The sequence below is a fragment of the Manis pentadactyla genome, chromosome 6 (assembly GCF_030020395.1).
Source record: "Manis pentadactyla isolate mManPen7 chromosome 6, mManPen7.hap1, whole genome shotgun sequence".
Classification (NCBI taxonomy): Eukaryota; Metazoa; Chordata; class Mammalia; order Pholidota; family Manidae; genus Manis; species Manis pentadactyla.
Genome location: NC_080024.1, coordinates 95,284,655 through 95,311,215, shown reverse-complemented (window position 1 = coordinate 95,311,215; position 26,561 = coordinate 95,284,655). Strand labels below are relative to the sequence as shown.

General features: G+C 39.7%; 1 protein-coding gene across 2 annotated transcripts; it reads left to right on the top strand.

The window, feature by feature from the left end:
* Window positions 1–17,553: 17,553 nt before the first annotated feature.
* On the top strand, window positions 17,554–26,101 carry ZNF397 (zinc finger protein 397). Of its 2 annotated transcripts, XM_036885110.2 has the most exons (5): window positions 17,554–17,730; window positions 17,819–18,019; window positions 19,031–19,523; window positions 19,799–19,922; window positions 22,612–26,101. In XM_036885110.2, coding segments are annotated over exons 2-5 (1,662 nt in total). In that variant the 5' UTR covers window positions 17,554–17,730; window positions 17,819–18,017; the 3' UTR covers window positions 23,655–26,101. The 2 variants fall into 2 exon arrangements, with proteins under 2 accessions (XP_036741005.2, XP_057359935.1); XM_057503952.1 differs by having other exon boundaries at window positions 17,554–18,019.
* The last annotated feature ends 460 nt before the right edge of the window (window positions 26,102–26,561 follow it).

Genomic DNA, 26,561 nt, shown 5'->3' with positions numbered 1-26,561 from the left:
TCTAAACAGACCAATTACCAGCAACGAAATTGAAGCAGTAATCAAAAAACTACCCAAGAGCAAAACCCCCGGGCCAGACGGATTTACTGTGAAATTTTATCAGACGTACAGAGAAGACATAATACCCATTCTCCTGAAAGTATTCCAAAAAATAAAAGAGGAGGGAATACTCCCAAACTCATTCTATGAAACCAGCATTACCCTGCTACCAAAACCAGGCAAAGACCCCACCAAAAAAGAAAATTACAGACCAATATCCCTGATGAACATAGATGCAAAAATACTCAACAAAATATTAGCAAACCAAATTCGAAAATACATCAAGAGGATCATACACCATGACCAAGTGGGATTCATCTCAGGGATGCAAGGATGGTACAACATTCGAAAATCCATCAACATCATTCAACGCACAAACAAAAAGAAGGACAAAAACCACGTGATCATCTCCATAGATGCTGAAAAAACATTCGAAAAAATTCAACATGCATTCATGATAAAAACTCTCAACAAAATGAGTACCTCAACATAATAAAGTCCATATATGATAAACACACAGCCGACATCATACTGAACAGCTGAGGGCTTTTGCTTTGAGATCGGGAACAAGACAGGGATGCCCACTCTCCCCACTGTTATTCAACATAGTACTGGAGGTCCTAGCCACGGCAATTAGACAGAACAAAGAAATACAAGGAATCCAGATTGGTAAAGAAGAAGTCAAACTGTCACTATTTGCAGATGACATGATATTGTACATAAAAAACTCTGAAGACTCCATTCCAAAACTACTAGAACTAATATTGGAATTCATCCACGTTCCAGGATAAAAAATTAACACACAGAAATCTGTGGCATTCCTATACACTGAGAATGAACTAATAGAAACTGAAATCAGGAAAACAATTCCATTCACAATTGCATCAAAAAGAATAAAATACCTAGGAATAAATCTAACCAAGGAAGTGAAAGACCTATACCCTGAAAACTATAAGACACTCTTAAGAGAAATTGAAGAGGACACTATCAAATGGAAATTCATTCCATGCTCTTGGCTAGGAAGAATTAATATTGCCAAAATGGCCATCCTGCCCAAAGCAATCCACAGATTCAATGCAATCCCTATCAAATTACCAACAGTATTCTTCAACAAACTGGAACAAATAGTTTAAAATTTCATATGGAACCACCAAATACCCCAAATAGCCAAAGCAATCCTGAGATGGAAGAATAAAGTTGGGGGTATCTTGCTCCCCAACTTCAAGCTCTACTACAAAGCCACAGTATTCAAGACAATTTGGTTCTGGCACACGAACAGACTCACAGACCAGTACAACAGAATAGAGAGTCCAGACATTAACCCAAACATATATGGTCAATTAATATATGATAAAGTAGCCATGGACATACAATGGGGAAATGACAGTCTCTTCAACAATTGGTGTTGGCAAAACTGGACAGCTACATGTAAGCGAATGAAACTGGATCACTGTCTAACCCCATACACAAAAGTAAATTCGTAATGGATCAAAGACCTGAATGTAAGTCATGAAACCATAAAACTCTTAGGAAAAACATAGGCAAAAATCTCTTGGACATAAACATGAGCAACTTCTTCATGAACATATTTCTCTGGGCAAGGGAAACAAAAGCAAAAATGAACAGATGCGACTATATCAAGCTGAAAAGCTTCTGTACAGCAAAGGACACCAACAATAGAACAAAAAGATATTCTACAGTATGGGAGAATATATTCATAAATGACAGATCTGATGAAGGATTGACGTCCAAAATACATAAAGAGCTCATGCACCTCAACAAACAAAAAGCAAATAATCTGATTAGAAAATGGGCAGAGGAGCTGAAAAGACAGTTCTCCAAAGAAGAAATTCAGATGGCCAACAGGCATATGAAAAGATGTTCCACATCTCTAGTCATCAGAGAAATGCAAATTAAAACCACAATGAGATATCACCTCACACCAGTAAGGATCACCACCATCCAAAAGACAAACAACAACAAATGTTGGCAAGGTTGTGGAGAAAAGGGAACTCTCCTACACTGCTAGTGAGAATGTAAATTAGTTCAGCCATTGTGGAAAGCAGTACGGAGGTTCCTCAAAAAGCTCAAAATAGGAATACCATTTGACCCAGGAATTCCATTCCTAGGAATTTACCCTAAGAATGCAGCAGCCCAGTTTGTAAAAGACAGATGCACCCCTATGTTTATCACAGCTTTATTTACAATAGCCAAGAAATGGAAGCAACCTAAGTGTCCATTAGTAGATGAATGGATATAGAAGATGTGGTACAGTACACAATGGAATATTATTCAGCCATAAGAAGAAAACAAATCCTACCATTTGCAACAACATGGATGGAGCTAGAGGGTATTATGCTCAGTGAAATAAGCCAGGCGGAGAAAGACAAGTACCAAATGATATCACTCATATGTGGAGTATAAGAACAAAGAAAAATACTGAAGGAGCAAAACAGCAGCAGAATCACAGAACCAAGAATGGACTAGCAGTTAGCAAAGGGAAAGGGACTGGGGAAGATGGGTGGGAAGGGTGGGATTAGGGGTGTGGGGGAAAGAAAGGAGGCATTATGATTAGCATGTATAATGTGGGAGGGGGGACACATGGAAGGCTGTACAACACAGAGAAGACAAGTAGTGATTCTACAGCATCTTACTAAGCTGATGGACAGTGACTGTCATGGGGTTTGTGGGGGGGACTTGGTGAAGGGGGGAGCCTAGTAAACATAATGTTCCTCATGTAATTGTAGATTAATGATACCAAAATAATAAACAAACAAACAAACTCATTAATTAATTAATTTAAAGGGCTTTGTGGCTCTGACTATAATCATTTACTAAGTACGTATGGACCCAAATGTCAGCCATTCACTTTGTTTAGATTATTTATATTTTCTTTGCATAGATAATTCAGATTTCCTCATGCATTCTCCATAACAACGAAGTGAAGAATATATTACTATTCCCATTTTATAGAAGAGGATGTTACCCCTCAGATCTTAGAAATGGCAGGACAGTGGATATTCAAACCCAATTACTGACTTCTGAACCTTATTGCTTTTAACTGTATTAAGCTATATTGCCCTGGAGTTGTCTATCTAAGTGGTTAACAAAGCCACACATAATTCCCTCCTTGGGAATTATCTTAAATTGTTTCTTTATATCTTTTTTTTTTGAGTTCTTAGAAAGGTCAGAGGATATGTTTATTAATCAATAGAAAATACAGAATAGTTCAAATAGTCCAACCTAATCTGCCATATTTATTTATTTATTTAATTTATTTATTTATTATTATTATTATTTTTAGATAATTATTTTTTTATTGAAGGGTAGTTGACACACGGTATAACATTACATTAGTTTCAGGTATACAACATAGTGATTCAACATTTATATACATGACAATTCTAGGTACCAGCTATCACCATACCAAGCTGTTACAATATCTTGACTATATTCATTAAATCCCGGTTACTTATTATTTTACCATTGGAAGTGTATACTTTTTTTTTTTTTTGTGAGGGCATGTCTCATATTTATTGATCAAATGGTTGTTAACAACAATAAAATTCTGTATAGGGGAGTCAATGCTCAATGCACAATCATTAATCCACCCCAAGCCTAATTTTCGTCAGTCTCCAATCTTCTGAGACATAACAAACAAGTTCTTACATGGAGAACAAATTCTTACATAGTGAATAAGTTCTTACATGGTGAACAGTACAAGGGCAGCCATCACAGAAACCTTCGGTTTTGCTCATGCATTATGAACTATAAACAGTCAGTTCAAATATGAATACTCATTTGATTTTTATACTTGATTTATATGTGGATACCACATTTCTCTCTTTATTATTATTATTTTTAATAAAATGCTGAAGTGGTAGGTAGATACAAGATAAAGGTAGAAAACATAGTTTAGTGTTGTAAGAGAGCAAATGTAGATGATCAGGTGTGTGCCTGTACACTATGTGTTAATCCAAGCTAGACAAGGGCAATAAAACATCCACGTATGCAGAAGATTTCTCTCAGAACGGGGGGGTGAGGTTCTAAGCCTCACCTCTGTTGATCCCCAATTTCTCACCTGATGACCCCCCTGCGACTGTGCCTGTCTTAGGTTGTTCCTCCCTTGAGGAATCTTACCCGTCTCTGGCTAACCAGTCATCTTCCAGGGCCATACAGGGAAATGTAAAGTTGGTAAGTGAGAGAGAAGCCTTATTGTTTGAAATGGTTAGCTTTTTATTTCTTTGCATATTTATGCCCTGTGGCTTCTATGCCCAGCATTTGTCTTGAGGTATCTTTACCACTTGGAAGAATTATGATACTCGGTAAATTTGATATGAGGCATGAATTCTATTTAAGGGTTGTAATTAGGAACAAAGAAGAAAAGCTATAGAAGTAGCAGGCGGCAGAAAACATGGGAAGATTGATTATTTCTTTGACATATCTTCTTGTCTTTATATCTTTTGAAAATCATTTGTGTAAGGCTAAGTTTAGGTGAGCTTGTTCTTAACATTGTTTTGGTTGTGGGGACCATGGAGAATTCGGCGATGCTGTCGTCCCTCCTGCCCGAGAAGCACACATCACACATACAACAGTTTGGATGGCTGTCAGCCTTAAAGGTTCTTCCCTGACAGGTTAGAATCCTCCTCAGTCACAGGCTAATGTTGCCAGGTCATCTCTCTGCAGATATTCCCAGGAAGCTCGCACACCTCCCCATTCTTTGCTTTTATTTTCTACTGAAGTGAAAGGGACCATTTCCATTACTGCATTCTGCCCAGAATGTAGGGAAATGACTCACAATGGACTTTCCATGCTGCTAAATCCCAAGTCTTCAACAGTAATGTTAAAGACAGGTGATTTCCACACCCCATCAACCCCAGAGAAGTGGTGGTGTTCACACTGACAGGACATTTTCCCTCCTGTTGAGACAGTCTTGACTTGTATATCAGAATACATAAAATAATAAGACACGATTCATTTTCTTAGCATAGAACCATTCAAGGAGAAAGAGTTTAACCATAGGGCATAAGAAAAATATTTAGGAGAAGCTGTATTTAAAAGGCAGCCTAGACAGAGGAGACAAGTAGTGACTCTATAGCATCTTACGACACTGATGGACAGTGACTGTAATGGGGTATGTGGGGGGACTTGATAATATGGGTGAATGTAGTAACCACAGTGTTGCTCATGTGAAACCTTCATAACATTGTGTATCAATAATACCTTAATTTTTAAAAAATGCAGCCTACAATTGCATGGCAGTTAGGAACCCACACCTTGGAGTGAGGCCTCTGAGTGGCTATAGGTCTGGGTCTGGGCTCTGCCACTTACTTCCTGTGTGACTTTGAGCAATTTACTTAACCTCCTGGAGTTTCTTAATCTGTGAAATGGGGATAATACTACACATCCTGCATGGCTCAAGCTAATGTTAAATGAAACTAGATTAGAAATACACAGAGCTTGGTGCATAGTAAGCACTGGGTAATGGGTGGTATTGTTATGTTATTCTTGACCATTTTACTGCACTGATTATCTGGCTTGATTATAAAACATGACATTCTGGTCAGTAGGCACTTTCCATGTTTATTTATCTTTGTTAAAAGCAATATAAGGATTAAACTATGGACTTTTTCCTGTACCTAAAAGGAAACCAAACCAATTGGATTACTGACTTTTAAGGAATTAGAACATAGAAAAAGTGCCAAAGATAAAAGCATATGACTTACCCTACCTTCAGTCATTTGGGAGGATGCTCTGAACCCAGGGTTTCACCATTAAATACAAATCATCATTTTAATATAATAGGAATGAAGAAATACAGAGTAAGAGAGGTTTCCAGATAATAAAATATCAGTTATTCTTCAACTATAGTACAATAGTCTGTGATGTGTCCTTTTATTTAGAAGTCATCTGCAAGACTTATTTTTAAAAGATACTGAGAATGTAGTAGATACTCAATGAACGTTTATTGAATTAAAGGCCGAATTGAAATCTAGACACTTATGTATTCTTAGATGCCAGACCATTATGCTTCCTTACATCTCACACTTCTCTAGCAGGACAAAGATTATGGGTCTACTTTATATTTGAAGCAACTGTGTGTTAGAAAGCTTAATTTGCCAATGTACACATCTAGTAAGTTGTGCAAAGTAACTAATAATTAGTATATCAGCATTCCAGCCATGGCCTAACTTCAAAACCCATGTTGTTTTTACCATTCTCTGTAGCCTGCCATTTTTCACAATGAAAAATATGTGATATTTAAAACCGGTCAGGAACTCTGCTTATAAAATATCTTACTCTGTCCATTATCAATCTGATAACCTCCTGGGGGGGGAATGGCAAAATTTAATGAATAAATATATAGAGTGTGCTGTCTCTTGGATAGATAAATTTCAAATTCAAAGAATAGAAGGTAAAAAATGCAACAGAAATCTGATCTCAGACAATCCACTTAAAAAAAAAACACCTTTTTTCCAGCTTATTCTGTGGATTCATGAGATAAATTCTCATCCCAAGCTAATTAGAACACCAGTTGCAAACATAACTTGGCAATTTGATTACTTACTAATTTAAATGAAGTATTGCAAAGGGCACATGAAAACTGTATGTATAAATGAAGAGAATTTCTCCAATTTTAATGAATCATATCTTTTAGGAGATAAAACACAGGTAAAAGTTGTTGTGTGTGCCAGTTAGGAAGCTATAATCATAAACAATTTTCTTGTGCCTAGAATAAAATTTAATTAATCTGGGATCATTTCCTTTTCATTTGTGCCAAAAAGGGAAGAAATGTTAGTAACTTATTTATGTAATGAATACCAACAATTTGGAAAAAAATTAAAAGTATTCAAATTCAAGGACTAGAGTACAAATTCAAGTTCAAATGGCAATCTAACATAGACTAATAATTCAAGCACTTCCACGGATGCAGCTAATTAGAAATGGGTACCACCGTAGCCCTTGAAATGTCACCTGTGTAGCCAATGGAAGATAGAGATCCATGAGATTTCTAAGGCTTGCATAACACAGAGAACGAAGAAACTCAGTAGCTTTAATTGATTTCCAACACTTTGGTAACCCAGGCTTCTCAAAACAGTGCCAGATCCTTCTGTTGTAGGTGTTATTTGCCTTAATTTTTCTATTGGAACGAAGTTGTTACCAAAAGGCAGAAGCACAGGGACACAGGGGAGTAAAATGCCTGAAGATAAACTAGCCAAAAAGGCACAGCTTAAAAAGACAAAAAAAAAAGTACCCAGGTGCCTTGTTTTATTCATGAGACTGTGCAGAAATCATTAACAGAAAGGAACCAGTTAGGAAATCTCAGCAAAGTTAAGGTTTCTCTAGAATTCAGTCTTCTCTCTGAAGTGTAGCTCTATCATGGGACCCAATAATGAAGTTGAGAAACCATATTTTTCACCATTTTATAATGCACAGACATTCCTAATGTTAGAATGGCTATTAACAGAAGCCAACTTATAGCTCTGCCCCAGAGCCTAGTAGGAGCAGTGAAGACTTGCAACAGGGACAAGTGTGTTCAAGCAGTGCCACGACTCCACAGCCTAGAAAGGGCTGCTTAAGCATAATAAATTTTCCTTTCTTGGCTGTTCACTCTTTCTTAATCTTCTTTTTTAAGTTATGAAAGCACTAAAAAGATTAAAGTTTAAAGGGGTTTATAGTCTCTTACTGAGTCTCTTACTCAGCCTCTCCCCTGCTGTCAGGCAGCTGGTTCCTGAGCACTCACTTCAGTGAACCCTGCGCCCTCCATCTCACCACTCTGTCTCGCCCTGAGCCCCTCTCTGGTTCTTGCCTCACTGCACTCCTCTGCTCATAAAGGCATCCACATTCTAGAACATGCGCCAGGTCCCCATGACCCCCAGATCCCTTGCCTATGTGGTCTCATATAGGCTACAACATGGATAGACCTTGAACACATTAAACTTGATGAAATAAATCATCAGTTGTTTTGGAATTATAAGCAATTTGCCAAAGTGGTTATATTCACAAAGTTTAAACCTTTAATGTAGTTCTGATTCTCAACTTCTGAGTTTCCCACCTTGCTTAACAAGTTTCCATCCTTCACTCCCACATTCCACCCCGCATTCCACCACATTATAGAAATGTTCCCCTAAGGCTTTATTTTCTGCACTTACATATTTAAGCTACCCCACACAAATGCATTTGTACAAACATAACAAAATGATGCACTAAATTGTTAGCACTGGGTACCTAAGCTTTGCCTTTATACTACAGAACAAAATCCCTTACAATATGTATATCCTACTTGATAAAGAAACAAAAAAGAGTACTGTGTAGCTCTAAAAAAAACAGTAAATATAAACCATCTTCACTGCCAAACCGAGAAAAGGAAAAACTAAATAAAATAGGAAAAAAATAATAAAAATAAATACAGAAAAAAATACATGAAAAAAAGGAATAAATAATATGTTTTTGGGGTATGCAAATGTACACAACAAAAGCCAGTGTCTACCCAGATTCAAAATAACCAGTCCTTACAAACTTCAGAATAACAGTTTTTTTCTTCAAATGGTATAAACAAATGGACAAGTAAGTAAGCCCATATTCAATTCAGGGTAAAATGAACCTGTGGCTCACCTCAAAATCAAGTGTAGGTTAATTAGTGAAAGGGGCCAGAGCAGATGATGAGAACCAGTCCAGAGGGAAAAAGAGGCACGCGATTAAGCAAGCAGATGGCCACCTGCAGGTTAATGAACAGACACTTTTGGGTTTGGATGCATAGCCCACCTAGGGAAGGTCTTTAGCTTAAGCTCTTTCCTGGCGAGCCCTGGATGGCTGAACTCCAGTGATTTGTTCAGTTTAGAGCACTTCTCCACCCAGAACTGACATCCGTAATTCATGAAAAGCCTAATGTTAATACCAAACAAGTGCAGGACAGCACAACCGCTAACTCATTCCTTCCAGCTTCAGGCCAGCAGAGTGGAAGAGGAAAAGCACCTTTTTTATCTTCCAAAGATCACATTTAAAAAGCAAAGATTGGAAGGAAATGTACCTTATTTAAATCATTTTTTGTATATACCTTAAGCCAGTGTTACCAAAATTTTGTGACAGCCATGTCAAAGTGGAATCAAACCTCAGAACAGAGCCCACAGGTAGAAATGAGTGAACTCAGGAAAAAAGTAGGGTGCTAATTTAAGAAGAGCCAAAAGCACACGTCATGTATTTCTCAATTTTTCTTAGAATAAGCACATCCAGGAACACTAAGATCATCTCTAAAAGGCCTTTCCGCATATGAGCTGTCAACAAATCAAGAAGCATCTGCTCATTAACCTATAGGTGGCTCCTGCATGTGACAGTATTGGATCCCAAAGGAACCACAGCTGTTTCTGACAAGGTGCAAATAGAATATATACATCTTTAAGTATTTTCTTTTTCACATGACCATCTATAAAAACAAGGTGAAGGTGCACCCCTATGTTTATCGCAGCACTATTTACAATAGCCAAGAAATGGAAGCAACCTAAGTGTCCATCAGTAGATGAATGGATAAAGAAGATGTGGTACTTTACACAATGGAATATTATTCAGCCAGAAGAAGAAAACAAATCCTACCATTTGCAACAACCTGGATGGAGCTAGAGGGTATTATGCTCAGTGAAATAAGCCAGGTGGAGAAAGACAAGTACCAAATGATTTCCCTCATTTGTGGAATATAACAATGAAGCAAAACTGAAGGAACAAAACAGCAGCAGACTTACAGACTCCAACAAGGGACTAGCGGTTACCAAAAGGGAGGGGTGGGGAAGGGCAGGTGGGGAGGGAGGGAGAAGGGGATTGAGGAATATTATGATTAGCCCACATAATGTAGGGGGGTCATGAGGGAGGCAGAAAGAAGACAAGTAATGACTCTATAGCATCTTACTACGCTAATGGGCAGTGATTACAGCGGGCTGTAGGGGGACTTGATAATATGGGTGAATGTTGTAAGCACAATGTTGTTCATGTGAAACCTTCATAAGATTGTATATCAATAATACCTTAATTTAAAAAAAACTATAATGATCCAACATTGAAATATAACAGATGTCAACTCCCCATGAAATTGTTGACTAAAAATAGGAAAGACAAAATAACTTCGAAGGAATTCAAGGAAAACTGGCAATTTCCAGACATAAAAAAAAAATCACATGTCAATACAGCATGAGTTTGTATACAAGATATTTTAAAATTTCCTATGAGATATTTGGCTTGGTCTGTGCTATAATACTTGTATTTGAGGACAAGAAAAAATGTACAAGCTGCAAGATATGATGAAACTATTTCATTTAACAATTACTTTTCAGACCACTTTAAGAAAATAAAGGTAAATTTTACTTCAGGGATTACTGGTGAGCAGTTATGAGGTTGAAGAGAAAATCAAATGGTCTATAATTAGGTCATGACCCTCTATGCTCTTGCTTTACTGGAGGAAGCAAAACAAGTCTGAGATCAATATTTACACATAGAGAAAATTTCCTAAATATTTGGGATTTTTTGTGACCACACAATGCATTTTTTTATGTTCTGCAATCCTAGATGGAAAATGTGTGAATCCTCAGATATTTTTAAAGAAGAACATCAAATTAAAAACAATCTTTATCTCAAAAAAAAAACAAGGTGAAGAAACAGATGTGGGCAAGGGGGGGATTATGGTTCAGTTCAGCTGTGTTTTTGAAGGAATTGCAGCTCAAAAGATATTTAAATCAATAAAAACTGGTGTTTTTGATGTAGGTCAAAGGTTACTGCCATTATCTTCTGGGTTTTATGATACATATATGTTAATTATAGATACATATATCTATATTAATCCCCTTATAAACGAGAGCTTTCCCATTACTATTTCTCCCAGATTCAGTATCGTTTCATTAGCATAAAGTTATCTTTCATTAAATTGAAGATTTACAAATTGAAACTCAAATCCTTCTTTTTTTCCAAATAACTTTTTTTCCAAAAAACATTTTTAAACAGGGAAAGAAAGTCAGAGTCAGGAACTGAGTAGCTGTAAGTATTTCTCCTATCTGAAGGATTGGATGTGACTGCCAACCATTTGTGGTTTTAGCTGCTTTCAAAAGGAGAAATGTGATAATAGCTCCTGGGTAGAATAATTTTGGCTGGACTTGATTAAACCTAAGCTTAAGACTTACAGGACTAGCTTGGACTGCCTTTTTTTTTCTTTTTTGAATAAATAGCTATGCATTCTGCCTTACTGTGGCCTTGCTAGATTTCGGGCCTTTGAGAGTCTGGCACTAGATTAGGTACTAACAAAGGGGCAGTAATGCTGCATAATATGAGTCACATAATCCCAGTCAATACTAATGAGCATGTGTCTCACTAAAACCCTGTAATTTTGGAATGGAGTTCTCAGTGGTTCTAAGGTCCTTCCTTTTACAAAGGGCTATTCATTAAGCTCCCAGAAAGTCATCAGTCCAGAAGAGGATGGGTGATGATCACTGGACACATTCAGTAGGCATCATTATTTATACTCTAATGTCTTTTTCTTTTGATAAATAAATCATTTATTTATTTATCTATTTATTACTCCCCAGAAATGTATCAAGATTTTGCATCCAATATCTTGAGATTTTTTCTTTATATTGTTTTCTGGTGACCTGAGATTTTATTACCACTGATAATAATTCTAGAATACTTGAAAAAAAAATCAACTATATGTTGGAGAACTCCTGGAGTCTCTATTTCCAAACTTGAATACAAATAATATTAAATATTAAAAACTGTTCCATGGGTTTCTGGTTCCTGGACAGGATGCACAAATGTACTTCTCTCATTCCTTCTGCTAAGTGCAGGCAAAACACCTGGACATCACACATAAGACACATATAAGAAGACTGAATGTTTTTCAATACAGAAAGAAAAGAACTTGATATCCAATGAAAATAGCTTTCAAGAATGAAGGCAATATCCGAAGTTCTCAGATAAAAGAACAGTCAGAGAATTTGTTGCCAGCAGACCTGCATTAAACGAATAGCTAAAAGAGGATCTTGAATCAGAAAGGAAATGAATAAAGAAGGAATATTGGGACATCAGGAAGGAAAAACAACAAAAAGAATAAAAATTTAGGTAAATACAATAGACATTCCTCCACCTCTTGAGTTTTCTAAATTGTGTTTGATGGCTGAAGCAAAAATAATTCTATTATTTGATGTGGTTCTTAATGTTTGTAAAGAAAGTAAGACAATCACATTATAAATGGGGGAAGTAGAGGGACTTAAAAGGAGGTAAGATTTCTACACTTTATTCAAACTGGTAAATTTCAACACCAGTAGACTCTGATAAACTATGTGCAGCAAATGTAATATAATGTGTAGAGAAACGACTAAGAAAGCTATACAAAGTCATAAACTCAAAACACCACAGATGAATGAAAATGAAATTCTTAAAAATCATTAGGGAAAACTAAGAAAGGGGTACACAGGACCTCTCTGTACTACTTTTTGCAGCTTCCTGTGAATCTGTAGTTATCTCGAAAACAAAAACAAGAACAAACAAACAAAACCCTGCCAACATTCAAATCCAGGCTCTATCACTCCCTGTGTGAATTTGGTCTCATTTAACCAATCTCTTTCTGGTTTTGTCATCCATAAAATGAAATAACATCTACTATGTTATGGTGAGAAATAGCTGAAATAATACATTCAAAGAAGAATTGTCCTGTGAGTACTTAGTGCTGCTCACATATTCTGGTTTTCCTGTGTTGCAGAGCGGGACAAAATCAAGTCCTCTTTTATCTTTGATTATTTACATGATCTAGTTCATATCCACAATACACAGTTATTGCCTGGGAGCCTACATAGTTAATAAGATATTTATATTAATCATCTCTCTAACACATCCAAGAAAACTTTAGCCTGCAGGATGAACACAAAATGACTTGACGCTGAGCATATCAAGTGCAGGCATGGGCAGCTCCGTAATCTGACTTTAGTCACACCTTACCCTGAGAATCAAAATATTCCTCCCAAAGCACAGGATGTTTGCCCCATTATATTCATTGCACAAAAACAAACATAAATCACATCAAAGTTTAATAAATCGAAAGCTTCCCAGGAAAACTGACACATGTATATAGACCGATTCACCTAGAGAAATAAAGCAAATAAATACATATGGAGATTTAATATATGAAGAGAGTATCATTTGAAATTAATCAGGGAATGATGGACTATTCAATAAGTCGTGTTATAACAATTGGATAGCCACCCTGCAGAAGAGGTGGTTATGCCCACACTCTACATCAGTATAAATTCAAAATGCATCAAAGAATCAGATGTAAAAAATCTGCAATAAAAGTACTAGAAGAAAATAGAAATTTATTTTATAACTGTGAAGTAAGGAAAACTTTTGTAACCATGATACAAAATGAAGAAGCCATAGAAAAAGCAATATAGAAAACTAACTATATAAAAAACAAGAAGTTCTACATGGAAAAAAAATACCAAAACAAACACATACACACACAAAACAATGAGTGAAAAAAACTTTTGCAGAAAACAGTAAGAAAAAATTAATACCCAGTTTAAAATGTACATGGTTATTCTTGGTAGCATTGTATATAACAGCAAGAGATTTTAAACAACCAAAATGCCCATCATTTGGAGGCTAATGATTGAATATTATGGTTCAATATATTTTACATGGTAGACTATTATAAAGTTGTAAAAAAAAATTGAACGAGCTCTTTGAAAGATCTCTAGGTATGTTATTAGTTTTTTTAAACAGCAGAGTGAAAATAGAGTATACCATCTGAGTAAAAGGGGTAAAATAAGAAAGTGTATTTGATTTTCTTACATATGCACAATGAAAATCTGGAATATTACATAACAGACTACTTATACCGGCTCTCCAGTAGGTAGACAGGTAGATGGAACTGAGTGGATAATAAAATATTTCCATCTTATTCCTATTTTTTTAAACTTTGAAAAATTCATCTGCTAAAAAGCTTGGATTAAAAACAACTTTTAAGCAGATTAGGAAAAATATATTTTATTCATTTTAACTTCTATTAAAAGTTATCCCAAGCAATCTTTCTTTAGACTGAAATATTCTGGTAAACACTGTCTAATCAGAGACTGGGAGTTTTAAGATGCTACAAAGAGCACCTGAGACAAATACTAAAAGGTGACTTCCCATTCAACAGCTCAAGAAATTAGTTAAAATTTATTTTACAACAGGAACAATGATCAGATAGTTCAGCAAATTTTAGAGGCATTAGCAACAGCATCTTTTGACATCCTGAGCTCTAAGAATGCCACATCATTTTGAAGGGGCATAAAATATAAGAAAAAGACAACAATAAAAGCGGACAAGGCAGGAGAAAGTCGCTTTTACAGTAGGAAATACCTAATATCTAGGGAAATATCCCAACAGCTTGTTGTCTGTGTGTACGTGTACTCTGTGTGCATGTTTATTAGCTTATTTATTTACTTATTTGTTCATTTATTTATTTTATTCATTCATTGCTTCATTCCAGGCTGGCAACTAGCCCTTTCATTTCAAACAAATTTAAAATTAGATGGGAATTATATTCTTAAAACCTGCAGATCTAAATAAATGAAAACCAATTGAAAGAAACAGTCTCTTACGGAACATTGACTTGTACAGTAGGATGAGAGACAGCGTGTTTTCAGTATTGGTAAGTAAAAAGTGATCATCCCTAAGATACACGTTTTAAAACCACTCTGATTATAAATATGCACTTTCATAGCCTCTAGTCATTTGTGTCTGAGCACTTGTTATTTACATCTTAACTATGAAAATAGCATACAATTTTTCTAAAATGTCTGCTGCTTAGGAGAAGAAAGAGGAAGAAATATTACAATGAGTAATATCTGTTTTAGATTAAAATCTGACAATATAAAGCTGTAGTTTAAGTTTTTGTTATGAGAGGCATAAATTTAAATCTATGGTCAACTGTAAACCAGTGTGCCTAGTAGAGAATGTTTGCATTAATCGTTTGTCTTTTATATTCCATAATCCAAGCTGGAGTTGAGTGTTCCTCCTCCAAGCCCCCAAACAATCCTGTGTATTCTGTACCTTATCCTGCTGATGCAGAATTCCTTGATGACTCAGTGTCACTTTTTGACTGGATGTCCGGAGGGAAGGACCTGTGTCTTTTATTCACCACAGTAGTCACAGAACCTTGTAGAGTGCTTAGCTGAGTAGTGCTTGATAAAGATGGCTTACTAAGTTAAATGTCAAAAAATGGAGGTGTAGCACACATTTCATGACATTTTAAATATCCAGCTTTGCCATTTATGCCAAAGTTCTTTTGTTTTCACATGTGCCATCAGTTTTAAAATGTGATGACAAATTTACAAGACTGAATAAGCATAAGATAACCTGAACCTTATGAGCTTCACAATAAACTCTCCAAGGCTAATTTTCTTGCTGTTTATACAATTCAAAAGTAGCCCTTGTTTAGTCTCTTACAGCATCTTTTTTTTTTCATGTAACTTTATGGAAAGTATTCCAGGTATTTTGGCTCCTTGGACAATTATGCTTTTTCTTTATAGTTCAAATATTTGATGGCTCCCTTAGATGTTGAAAATCCAAATTTTCGGTGTTTAATTACACTGCCGGCTTTCCTGGGATCCTACTGCATCTGCCCTGCTTTATGTGGCCAAGAGGTGGCAGCACATCCCAGAGAAATGGTCTCGAGAATTCTGTGACTTCATTCTGTATAGCCAGAACTGCCAATGAATTACTGGACTGTGGAATACAGGGTAAACAGAAATCTATGCACTCTGTTGGTTCCAGTCTAAGTGTATTTCCAAAGCAGTAGAGGTCATTGTATGGTTTCAACCATTTGGAAACTAGTGTCACCCCTGTTGTTAATTATTACCTATTTGTTAATTCGCAGCAGGTGTAATACAACACAAACCAGCAAGGTTTCTGCCAGGACAGAGAGGAGAAAAGGCAGAAGTAAAGGAACAAAGGGAGCTTCAGAAAATAGGAGATTGAAATATGAGTAAGTATTCTGGAACACCTCTCCTGTGCACATTTGATGACCTTTCAGTCTAATAAACGTGATTAATGTGTGATATATTTTTACCATTTATAATACTACTCCTTTACATATATATTATTACATAGATACTAACAACTATAATACAAATTACTACAAAAATTAAAAAGGATTTTAAGGTCAATTATTCATTCTTTGTAAAAAGTAAGCACTTCAGTAAAAATAGTTTACCTCATTGTGTAGGTACTCCTGTTAAGACTGATACTTAACACCTTCATGTATTTTATTATACCTATAGGATGTTACTAGCACGTGATCCTTTTACAGAGTAATAAAATTATGGTAAAATGTTGGGCAAGCTAGATAGAAAAAGGTAATTACTTATCAGAGTTTACTTTGTGTGGTTTGGTTAGATTCAGTCATTAGCAGAATGCAGTCACTTGTGTGTTTTCTTCCATGTTGTCATGTTTACTCCCTATAATAAATATTCTCCTTGATTTTAAAGTTTTAAGAGATCCTGATATACTCTCCATGTAAATGGGTATTGAGTACCCAGATTCCATGCAGTTGCCTACGAGACTGAGAAATCCATGGCTATTTAAACACAAAACTAAAATGATAACACTTAAACTGCAAACAATTTGAGACTTATTTTAAATTATATGAGTACCCATTAAGCTTAGTAATGTGCCAAGAGTGTCAGGTTATGACCCTGAATTTCAATTTAAATCTGGAGATTTTGTAGTATATCATCTTCTCATTGGCTATGTATGCTACGGCAATCCTGGAGGAACATCACAATGGACATCATTCCAGTTCTACTACCCAGTTCACTGAGTCGGTGAGTGCGGGTCGCACTCTGGTGGTGAGGGTCGCAGTCAGGGGTGTTAGGATGGTAGTCTGGGGGTAAGGGTCGCAGACTGGTACCTAAGGTCGCAGTGTGGGAGTTTCGATGGCACTCTGGGGCGTTAGGTTGCAGTGTCTAGGGCATTAAAGTCGCAGTCTGGGATCCTGTCTCCTTAACTGCGGGGCGCTGGGAGTCCCCTGGGCCCGAGCAGCCTGATGCTGGGCGCGCCAACGGCTGTACAAGGAGCACAGTTCGACTCCCGGGTACGCTGCGCACTCTCCTGTCGCGTGGGGAGGAGCCGCGTGCGTGGGTGTCGCTTTTGCTCAGCCCGTCGGTCACGCGTGTGCTCCTGTCCAAGATACGGTTGACGCGCGTTATTACAGCAAAGCCTGAGCCCTTTCTGGAAAACTGGAGGAGCCGCGACTCGGCGGTGACGCGACACCAAGCAGGGAGGGGGCGGCGGGTGAGAGCGAGGGCTCGCTCGACGGGGCCCCAGGAGCGACTGCGCCGCTCACGCCCGAGCCCCGCGAAGCCCGCCCGGCCCGGAAGCTGCGCGGCTCGCAGCCCTGGGGAAGGCGGGCCGGGGTAGGATGCTCGGCGCTGATGGGCTGCCTGCGATAGAGATGGGCGCGCGCACGTTCGGCGGGGCCGCGAGCGGAAGTTCGCGGACGCGCACTTCCGGCCTTTGTGGCGGGCCGCCCCGGTTCGGCGGCGGGCGTTTCTGCTGCTGCGGGCTGCGGGACGGACGGAGGGAGGCGTGGGGTGGGCTCCCCGGCTGGCGGCCTCCTGCCCGGCGGCGCTCGACCCAGATAGGCGGCGCGGCCCAGGTGCTCAGGCGCCCACGGTAACCGGCGTGGGGTCAAGGCGCGCCGCGCTGCCCTGAGCGAGGGCACAGCCGCCTTGAAGTCAGATGGTGCTGGTCTCCACCGCAGGTTTAACGCCTAGTTACTTCTTGCAACGTTAAGAGATGTTTGCCCCCGTGTCTTGAGAGCCGACGCTGACCCGCCTGCCGCATGTGTCTGGTACCCGACCAGCGGGCCCTCGGCGGCTCTCACGACTCCTCGGCGGATCGCGTGCCTTCTAACCCTAGCTCAGTGCCGCACCGTTTGCCTGAGACCCGTAGAGCATCAAATGTGAGCAAATGGCAGATGCCAAAATGTTTTTATTGTACTCCACTTAGGTTTTATACGAGTTTTTAGAAACGTTAACACCTTAGCAATAACACGGATGGGGCTAAGAGGTTAATATTAATATGATAAGTGAAATAGTTCAGAGAAAGACAAATACCAAATGATTTCCTCCATTTGTGGAGTATAACAACGAAGCAAAACTGAAGGAACAAAATAGCAGACTCACAGACTCGAAGAAGGGACTAGTGATTACCAAGAGGAGGGGTGGGGAGGTGGGGGAGAAGGGAATTGAGGGGTGTCATGAGGTGCACCTGGTGTGTGAGGGATCACGGGGAAGACAGTGTGGCTCAGAGAAGACATATAGGGACTCTGGCATCTTTCTACGCTGATGGACAGTGACTGCAATGGGGTATGGGGGAACTTGATAATGGCGGTTAATGTAGTAACCACATTGTTCTTGTGAAACCTTCATAAGAGTGTATATCAATGATACCTTAATAAAAAAAAACATATTAACACTTAAGTGACGTCAATATTACCATAGATGTAAGGTAACTGAAAACATCTTCCAAAGTCAGCAAGATTCAGTCCTAGCCTGATATTGTTAACCTTGGAAGTATGAGGTCCACATTACAAAGGGAGCCCTGCAAGTTTTCAGACATGTTAAAGAGATTTTTCTCCTTGACGCAATCAGGGCTGTAAGGGAATTGAAAAGGAAATTTTCCACTATGTGATTCATGGTAGTGTTGCATTCTTTTGCTTCTGAAATAATTTTTTATAGCATCATTGGTAGGAATTATACAAAATGGGAGATAACTAAATGAGGTGACTAATTTTTTGTCATTTGATTATTATTTGTTTAGTTTCAGTTTCAGTCCAGCTCCCTTTCTGTGTATTACTAGCATGATGATACATTGATCTTTGTTGATCTGATAATACCTTGATCTTTATTTCTGTAAGTTCTTAGAGGTATTTTTCACTGCAATAAATTAACAGTGCCTTTGTATCCTTCAGGAAAGAAGAGATTACTCAAAGAGCTCTGAAGTACAGTGCCAGTTGTAGCGAGCTTCGGGCTAAGCTGTATCAGCCAAGAATGGCTGTGGAGACCAGAGCAGTTTCAACGGTGGTACCTCAGAACCCTCAGGAACAGAAACTAATACTGGTGAAAGTAGAAGAAAACCTTTCCTGGGGTCAGAAATTTAAGCAGAATGGGAGGACCCACTCCTGCCAAGAGCTGTTTCGTCAGAAGTTCAGAAAGTTTAGCTACCAGGAAACACCTGGGCCCCGGGAGGCTCTGGGCCGACTCCAGGAGCTCTGCCATCAGTGGCTCATGCCAGAGTTGCACACAAAGGAGCAGATCCTGGAACTGCTGGTGCTGGAGCAGTTCTTGAGCATCCTGCCTGAGGAGCTGCAGATCTGGGTTCAGCAACATAGTCCAAAAAGCGGCGAGGAAGCTGTGACCCTGTTGGAGGATTTGGAGAGGGAATTTGATGATCCAGGGCAGCAGGTGAGAACAGGGAGATGTGCTGTGTCATGGGGAAAGGAATTTACAGAGTGGAGGGAGTATGTGGCATCATCATTATTATGGGATGAAAATTTTTTGTCTCTACTGCACCATAACCCTGAAATGACTACTAGGACCACCCCTGTCTATCCTTAGTTTTCTTTTCCTTTTTGCTCATTTGCTCAGCCCTGGAGTTACCTGCGTTGACCTCTTTGAAATTTTTACTAATTTCCTCATGGATTTTCTTAACAAAGCTCAGCATGTTTTACTGACTTCAGGGAGCAGCAGTGCCATGGAAGGATTTGACATGTCTTGGAGTGTCCCAAGAGTTAACAGACATCCAACTCCAGCCGTTAAAGACACAGCTGAAACCCTGGGAACCTTGCCTTTCCCCAAAAAGTGGTAAGAAATAGATACCTTGGAACTGTTATCATTTAGCCCTCTGGTTTTGAGGATACGGAATTTTGTTTTATAAAAAAACCACATGTGAACCTCACCTTTACCATTCTAGACCAGAGGTACTTGCTTTAGCAACTTGTATTCAGTAGTCCTCATGAATTACAGTCAACCCTCATTGTGTCTCTTGCCCTGCCATTTGTTCATTTGCCATACCTTCATTACATAATCTAATACAGTGTGCTAATTCATGTCTGGTACTGTGGTAGGTCCTCTGTGGTCTACTGTGGTAGGATCTGGTACTGTGGTAGAGAGATCCTGTCTTCAAGGAACTTTCAGGTCTAGATGGGGTGGTAGACATGCAAAAAGGCAATTGCAGTATAGTGAGTAAGCTGTAGAATAAAAGTAGGCACTGGGTAATGGGGAGACTTATGAGAAAGCACCTAACCAGGCTTTGAGGTTCAAGGAATGTTTCCTGGAGAAAGGCATCTGAGTTTAGACTTGAACTTGAGTAGGAGAAAGCAAGGTGAATAGGTGGGTGGAGGAGTGTCCCATGCAAAAGGGAAAAATCATCTTTACTTAACACTTCTTGACACCAGGTGTGTGGGATTTTCTCTCCCATTAAGCAATTATGAGCTAATACCCCAGAATTAGTGCAGCTGTCGTAGGTTAAGGTTTCAGTCTCTCAGAGCTGTCCCCCACTTGCCAGTCGCATGTAATGAGTCCCCAGGTTACCCACACTTCTGTCCAGTTTGGCTACAAATCAGAGATTGCATGACCCCCTCCTCAGGTTTCATAATTTGCTATAATGGCTCACAGAATATAGGGAAACACCTTGCTTACTATTCTGGTTTATTATAAAGGACACAAATGAATGGCTAGATGAAACAGTATGTAGGGTTAAGTCCAGAAGGGTCTTGAGTACAGGAGCTTCTGTCCCTTTGGAGTTTGGGGTGTACCACTCTCCTTGCTCTTGGATGCATTCACCATCCCAAAGCACTCTCAACCCTTTTGTTTTAGGTGTTTATGAAGCCTTCATTAAAGCATGATTGATTGATGACATTATTGGTTATTGGTGATTAAATCTCTAGCCTGTCTCCCTGGAGGACAGGGTGAAGCTGCAGGTTCCAACTCTCTAATCCCACGGTCCACGGTGGGTTCCTTTGTCAGCCATCCTCCAACCTCTGAGATTCACTTCATTAGCATAAACTCAGGTGTGGATTTAGGGGCTTACTGTGAATAACAGACACTCCTCTTACCACTACCACTTAGGAAAGCTGTGTAGGGACTGGAGATGAAGGCCACATACACATTTCCTAGGTTACAATATCACACAAGCAAAGGCCACAGAGTACTGAAGGTGAGAGAATACAACCCATACTGAGAATTGCAGGTGATCCAATTTAATTTTAATATAGAATTCATAGGGGAGAGGTGTAGGGGATAAACTAAGAGGAAATGGGACCCAGGTTGTGAAAACATGTCACCATGACCAGTTGGTACAGTGCAGTGGTTACAGTGGAGGGATTTTGGACATGATTGTATTTGTGTTTCAGGTTTGTGTGTTTAGAACGTAGTTGCAGAGGGGAGAATGGAATGTGAGAGAGGCAAGAGTAGAGTGCTAGACTATTGTAATCCTAGTGACTGCAGTGACTAAATCAAGCTATGATGTGGTAAGTGGTGGGCATCAGACCTGACTCCAGTTCATTGGCACTAAATCTTGTGACAGTGACTGGTCATTGTTGCAGGTGAGTATGTGGGAGAGGAGTTGAGAGTGGTACTCGGGTTTCTGTCTTAAGCAACTTAGTTAATGGTGGTGGTGTTCATACAAATGGGAAGAAGTAATCTGATGTGTTTCTTTGGGACATTTTGGTGCTTATAAAATATTCATAAGTAACATGCCCAATTGATATTGGATTTGAGAGTATAAAGCTTTAACAGGGAGAATTGGGAAAGACAGGGTAGACTGATTAGCTTGTACATGTTGGTTGAAGCCTGAGGGTAGAGAGTTCACAGAGAAAGGACACCTGATAGCCCTCTGGAGGACTCTGAACAGAACCTGGAGGAGATTGCATTTGAAACTGTGAAGGGAGAGCCACAGAAATCAGGCTAATATAGCTGCAAGAGAATGTCTCCAGAAGGAAGGTGTGGTCTCCAATGTCAGAGCTGCAGAGAGGCCAACTAAGTGTCCAGAAAGTGTCCATTAGATTAAGCAGCTGTGAAGTTGGTGATCTTGATGGGATGGGGGTGGGAGGTGCAGGGTAAGGCAGAAACCATATTACAGAGTGAAGCTGAGTATAGACAGCCTCTTCAAGACACTTTACTCTGAATGGGAGTAAGGTTGCATGAGGGAGATGTGTAGGCAAGAAGCTCGATGTGAAAGGATGAGGGACACGGGCCTGTGTGAATGCTGATGAGTAGGAGTAAGTGGAAAAAACTTGGAAATAACAGGAAAGGAATCTTTTGTAAGTGATCAATTGAAGTCTCAGAGGAGGGAGGAAAGGATGAACTTCAGATGTTGATGTAGGCTTTAGTATTAGAAAGGAAGACGGGGCCCTGTTGTGACCAGCTAAAGAAAAGATATGTGTGGACAGTGACTTTGGTGGGTAGAAGCCTGTTTTTCTCTCACATAGAAAGTGAGCATTGAGAGTGACTGGAGAAATAAAAACTCTGGTTTTTGCTGTTATCATTTCAGATTGTGAAAACAGTGAATCAGCAACAAAGAACATACCGGGAGAAAAAGCACCAGGACTTCCCCAGGAAACTTCATTTGGAGGAGTTAGTGAACAGGACAGCAATGTAGAGTGGCAGCAAGGGAGTACCACAGCGGGGAAATTTGGAGTACCGCCGTCCCAGGGGGGTGGTCTTAGTCAAGTGATCTTCACACACAAATCTCTGGGAAAGAGAGACCATCATGAGCCTCAGAGAAGCTTAGTGCTGAGCACAAGCTCTATAGCATGTCAGAAAGCTCCAGAAGAGAGACCTTACAGATGCGACGTATGTGGGCACAGCTTCAAACAGCATTCCTCTCTTACACAGCACCAGAGGATCCATACTGGAGAAAAGCCCTATAAATGTAACCAGTGTGGGAAGGCCTTTAGTTTGAGGTCCTATCTTATTATTCATCAGAGAATTCATAGTGGTGAGAAAGCGTATGAATGTAGTGAATGTGGGAAAGCCTTCAACCAGAGCTCAGCCCTCATTAGACATAGGAAAATTCATACTGGTGAGAAAGCTTGCAGATGTAATGAGTGTGGCAAAGCATTCAGTCAAAGTTCCTATCTCATTATACATCAAAGGATCCACACTGGTGAGAAACCCTACCAGTGCAATGAATGTGGGAAGACCTTCAGCCAAAGCTCAAAGCTCATCAGACACCAGCGGATTCACACAGGAGAGAGACCCTATGAATGCAACGAGTGTGGGAAAGCCTTCAGGCAGAGCTCAGAGCTGATAACCCATCAGAGGATACATAGTGGGGAGAAACCCTATGAGTGTAGTGAGTGTGGGAAGGCCTTCAGTTTGAGTTCAAACCTCATCAGACATCAGAGAATTCATAGTGGGGAGGAACCTTACCAGTGTACAGAGTGTGGCAAAACCTTCAAAAGGAGCTCAGCCCTTGTTCAGCATCAGAGAATCCATGCTGGAGATGAGGCTTATATATGTAATGAGTGTGGGAAGGCTTTCAGGCACAGATCAGTCCTTATGCGCCACCAGAGAGTCCACACTGTAAAGTAATGTGAATACAGTGAGTACCATAACTACATAAGTCAGATTTATATCTGCTAGTCGAAAGGGTTGAGAGCAAGATGTAGTGAAGTAATAAATATCTAGGTCTTGAGTCAGCCTGACTTTATGGAGCACTTCCCAGTGTTAGTGCAAATTGTCCCTTGAAAGCTTTTCCAGTGACGAATCAGAATATCATATGGAAAAGTCATTGCTTCCAACTTTTCTCTTGCCATTAGGAATACTCAGGACATGGAAAAATGGGAATTTAATATTGACACCTCATTTTCCATGCAAATGTCCTCTGGTACAGTAACCCAGGCTCTGACTCACTCCAATTGCCTATGCCAGATTGGAGGATGGTAAGGACAGTGTGAAGGCTTTTTCGTCAGTATTGCCAAAGTTTTACTGACCAATTAAGAACAGTGACAGGGCAGTAAGACAGATGGGGAAACAGTTTCATCAGTGATTTGATGAGCCCAGAGTAGGTCACAAATGAAAAGGTGGGAAGAAGGAATACAGACTGACCTGACAGTTTTTGAATGCCTGCTTTGTCTAGGCACTAGGTACAATGGAAATAAAAGTGGTTCAGTGGCCCTGGTTTGATCAACGCTGTTCTTTTAAGGCGTCCCTGCCTCAACCTTGGAGCAGGGAGAAAAAAGTGAGTAAGAGAGGCAGGCCAAGGAACTTCCCAGTAGGGGGAGCAGCAGACAAGGGCCAGGAAGAAAGTCTGAGAAATCAGGCTGTTTTGTGTGGAGCAGTCCTGTTGGGTTCTTTTTAAGTAGAGTTGTGTCTGTAAGAAGCATGGATATAGCCAGAATTCTGAAGCAGTATCTATAGTAAAATAGCCAGTGGAGAAGTTTGTTACATAAAACCTAAGTCCTTGAACCTTGTGATGGTGAGGAGCTTTGTGTTGGTCTGTTGTGACCCCAGGGGAAAGGTGAATAGTTTCTTGCCCTGCCTGCATATCAGGCTAAGCCCAATGCAGGGACAGAAATCAGAAGGTGCTCAGCCTGGAGGTGGAGTCGAGTTCTGCATTTTCCTCTCCTGCACAGATGCCTCCTTTGGTCCTTAGGACTGTGGGTGCTGCAGTTGGCTCCTTCCTGATTCCTAGGCCCCAGGTCAGGCTGCTGTGGCTGCTGTGCCGTTTGTTCAAGGGCTGCAACTGCAGGGATGCTGGGCGGTCCCTTGGGCCCAGGTGTTAAAGACGTGTCAGTTGCTGTATCTGTGACTTACTCTCCAGGCACCTCACACATGCTCTGCTTTGTTCTAGCAGCAGCATTTCACAGGATTTTGTGCACTCTGTTAAAGTTCATGCTGAAGGGTCATAACGTGATATCAAAAGTAATCATGGTCCATTCAGAGGCCACCCTTTTCTGAGGGACCCAGAAGGAAAAGTTGCTTAGACTGGTGCTTCTCAGTGTAACCTGGAAAGGTGTACAGGTTAGTCAGTAGCTTGTTATATGACTTATCTAATCTGTTGGAGTTGTAACACACCTTACCAAATAGAAGTCTTGTGAGACTCTAGAATTCTGTGCATGGGAAAAGAGTTCTTGTGAGGTAAATGCAGAAGTAATGCTCCTGTTGGGGCACACAGATGAGAGTGCACTAACAAGCAAGAGTGGCAGGTGCTAAGTGCCCGTGCTTGGAGAAAGAATGTAAAAAAAGCAAAGGGGTAGGGTCATTTGGGAAAGATGGCAAACTAACAAAAAAACATGGTGAGAGCTGTTCAGCTCTTAACTTTCTTCTTCTGTAAAGAAAGACCCAAACACGCAAAGGGATAGGACAGATGTAGGATTGGTAAGACATACATCACAAAAGGGACATTCTTTATATAGAGAGTGCTTACATATTTGAACAGGAAACAATAGAAACTTGCTAAGGGCTTTGCAATTATGTATTCATTGTTTCTCAGATGGCCCGTATTTTGCGCTTGAGGAAATGAAGGCTTAGGATCATGGCTTACTCAAGGTATTAGAGCTGAAGAGTGGTGAGGTCAGCCTTTAAACCCAGGCAGTAGGAATCCACAGCCCTACTGTGCAGCCACTTCTCTATACTGTCTCCCAGCACATGAAAGTGTCCCAGTAGAAAAAGTAAGCAGTCACAAAAGAATAAATGCCAAGAGATAATAAATGTTCAGCCTTGCTGGAATTTAAATTGTGTATTAATGCAAGATGGCATTTTTTCCTTCATACATCTAACAAAATTCAGGGACATTTGGACTTGTGCTGCTTGTGAGATACGAGTAGATGCTGTCTCTGCCAATCTGTACCAGAAGCCTTAAGCTATTGCTTTCTAACATTAAATTTTTACGTGGAAATGTGCTTCAGAAACAATCATGAATGTATACAAAATCTTAAAACTATTAAATGGCAGAGCATTTATATCTTAAAATATAAGACTACAATCTGATTCCATGTAAGGAATATATTTATGTGATTAAAATACTGGAAATATAATCTCAAAGTGCTATACTGGTTATCTCTGGGTATTAAGATTACAGGTGATTTAACTTTCTCTTGTGCTTTTCTGTGTCTTCCAAGTCTGCCTACAATGAATACCTGAAACTTCTAAAATCAGAGAAAAAAGGTTAAAAGGAATGGAGGCCCTGAGTAGTTGAGAAATATGAAGAAAAACAGATGCTCTCCATAGCATCTCTGCCCCTTCCATGTCCTGGGGACGTTGGCTAAACTGTTAACTCTGATCTCTGACTTCCTAATTGGTAAATGGTAGTGGCACACATACCATCTCACACCAGTGCACAAAGAGAGTCTTCTGTAAATTGTTGCTGTACCCCATTACAGTCACTCTCCATCAGCATACTAAGATGCTGTAGAATCACTACTTGTCTTCTCTGTGTTAGACTGCCTGCCCCCTGCACCCCCCTACATTATGTGTGCTGATCGTAGTGTCCCCTTT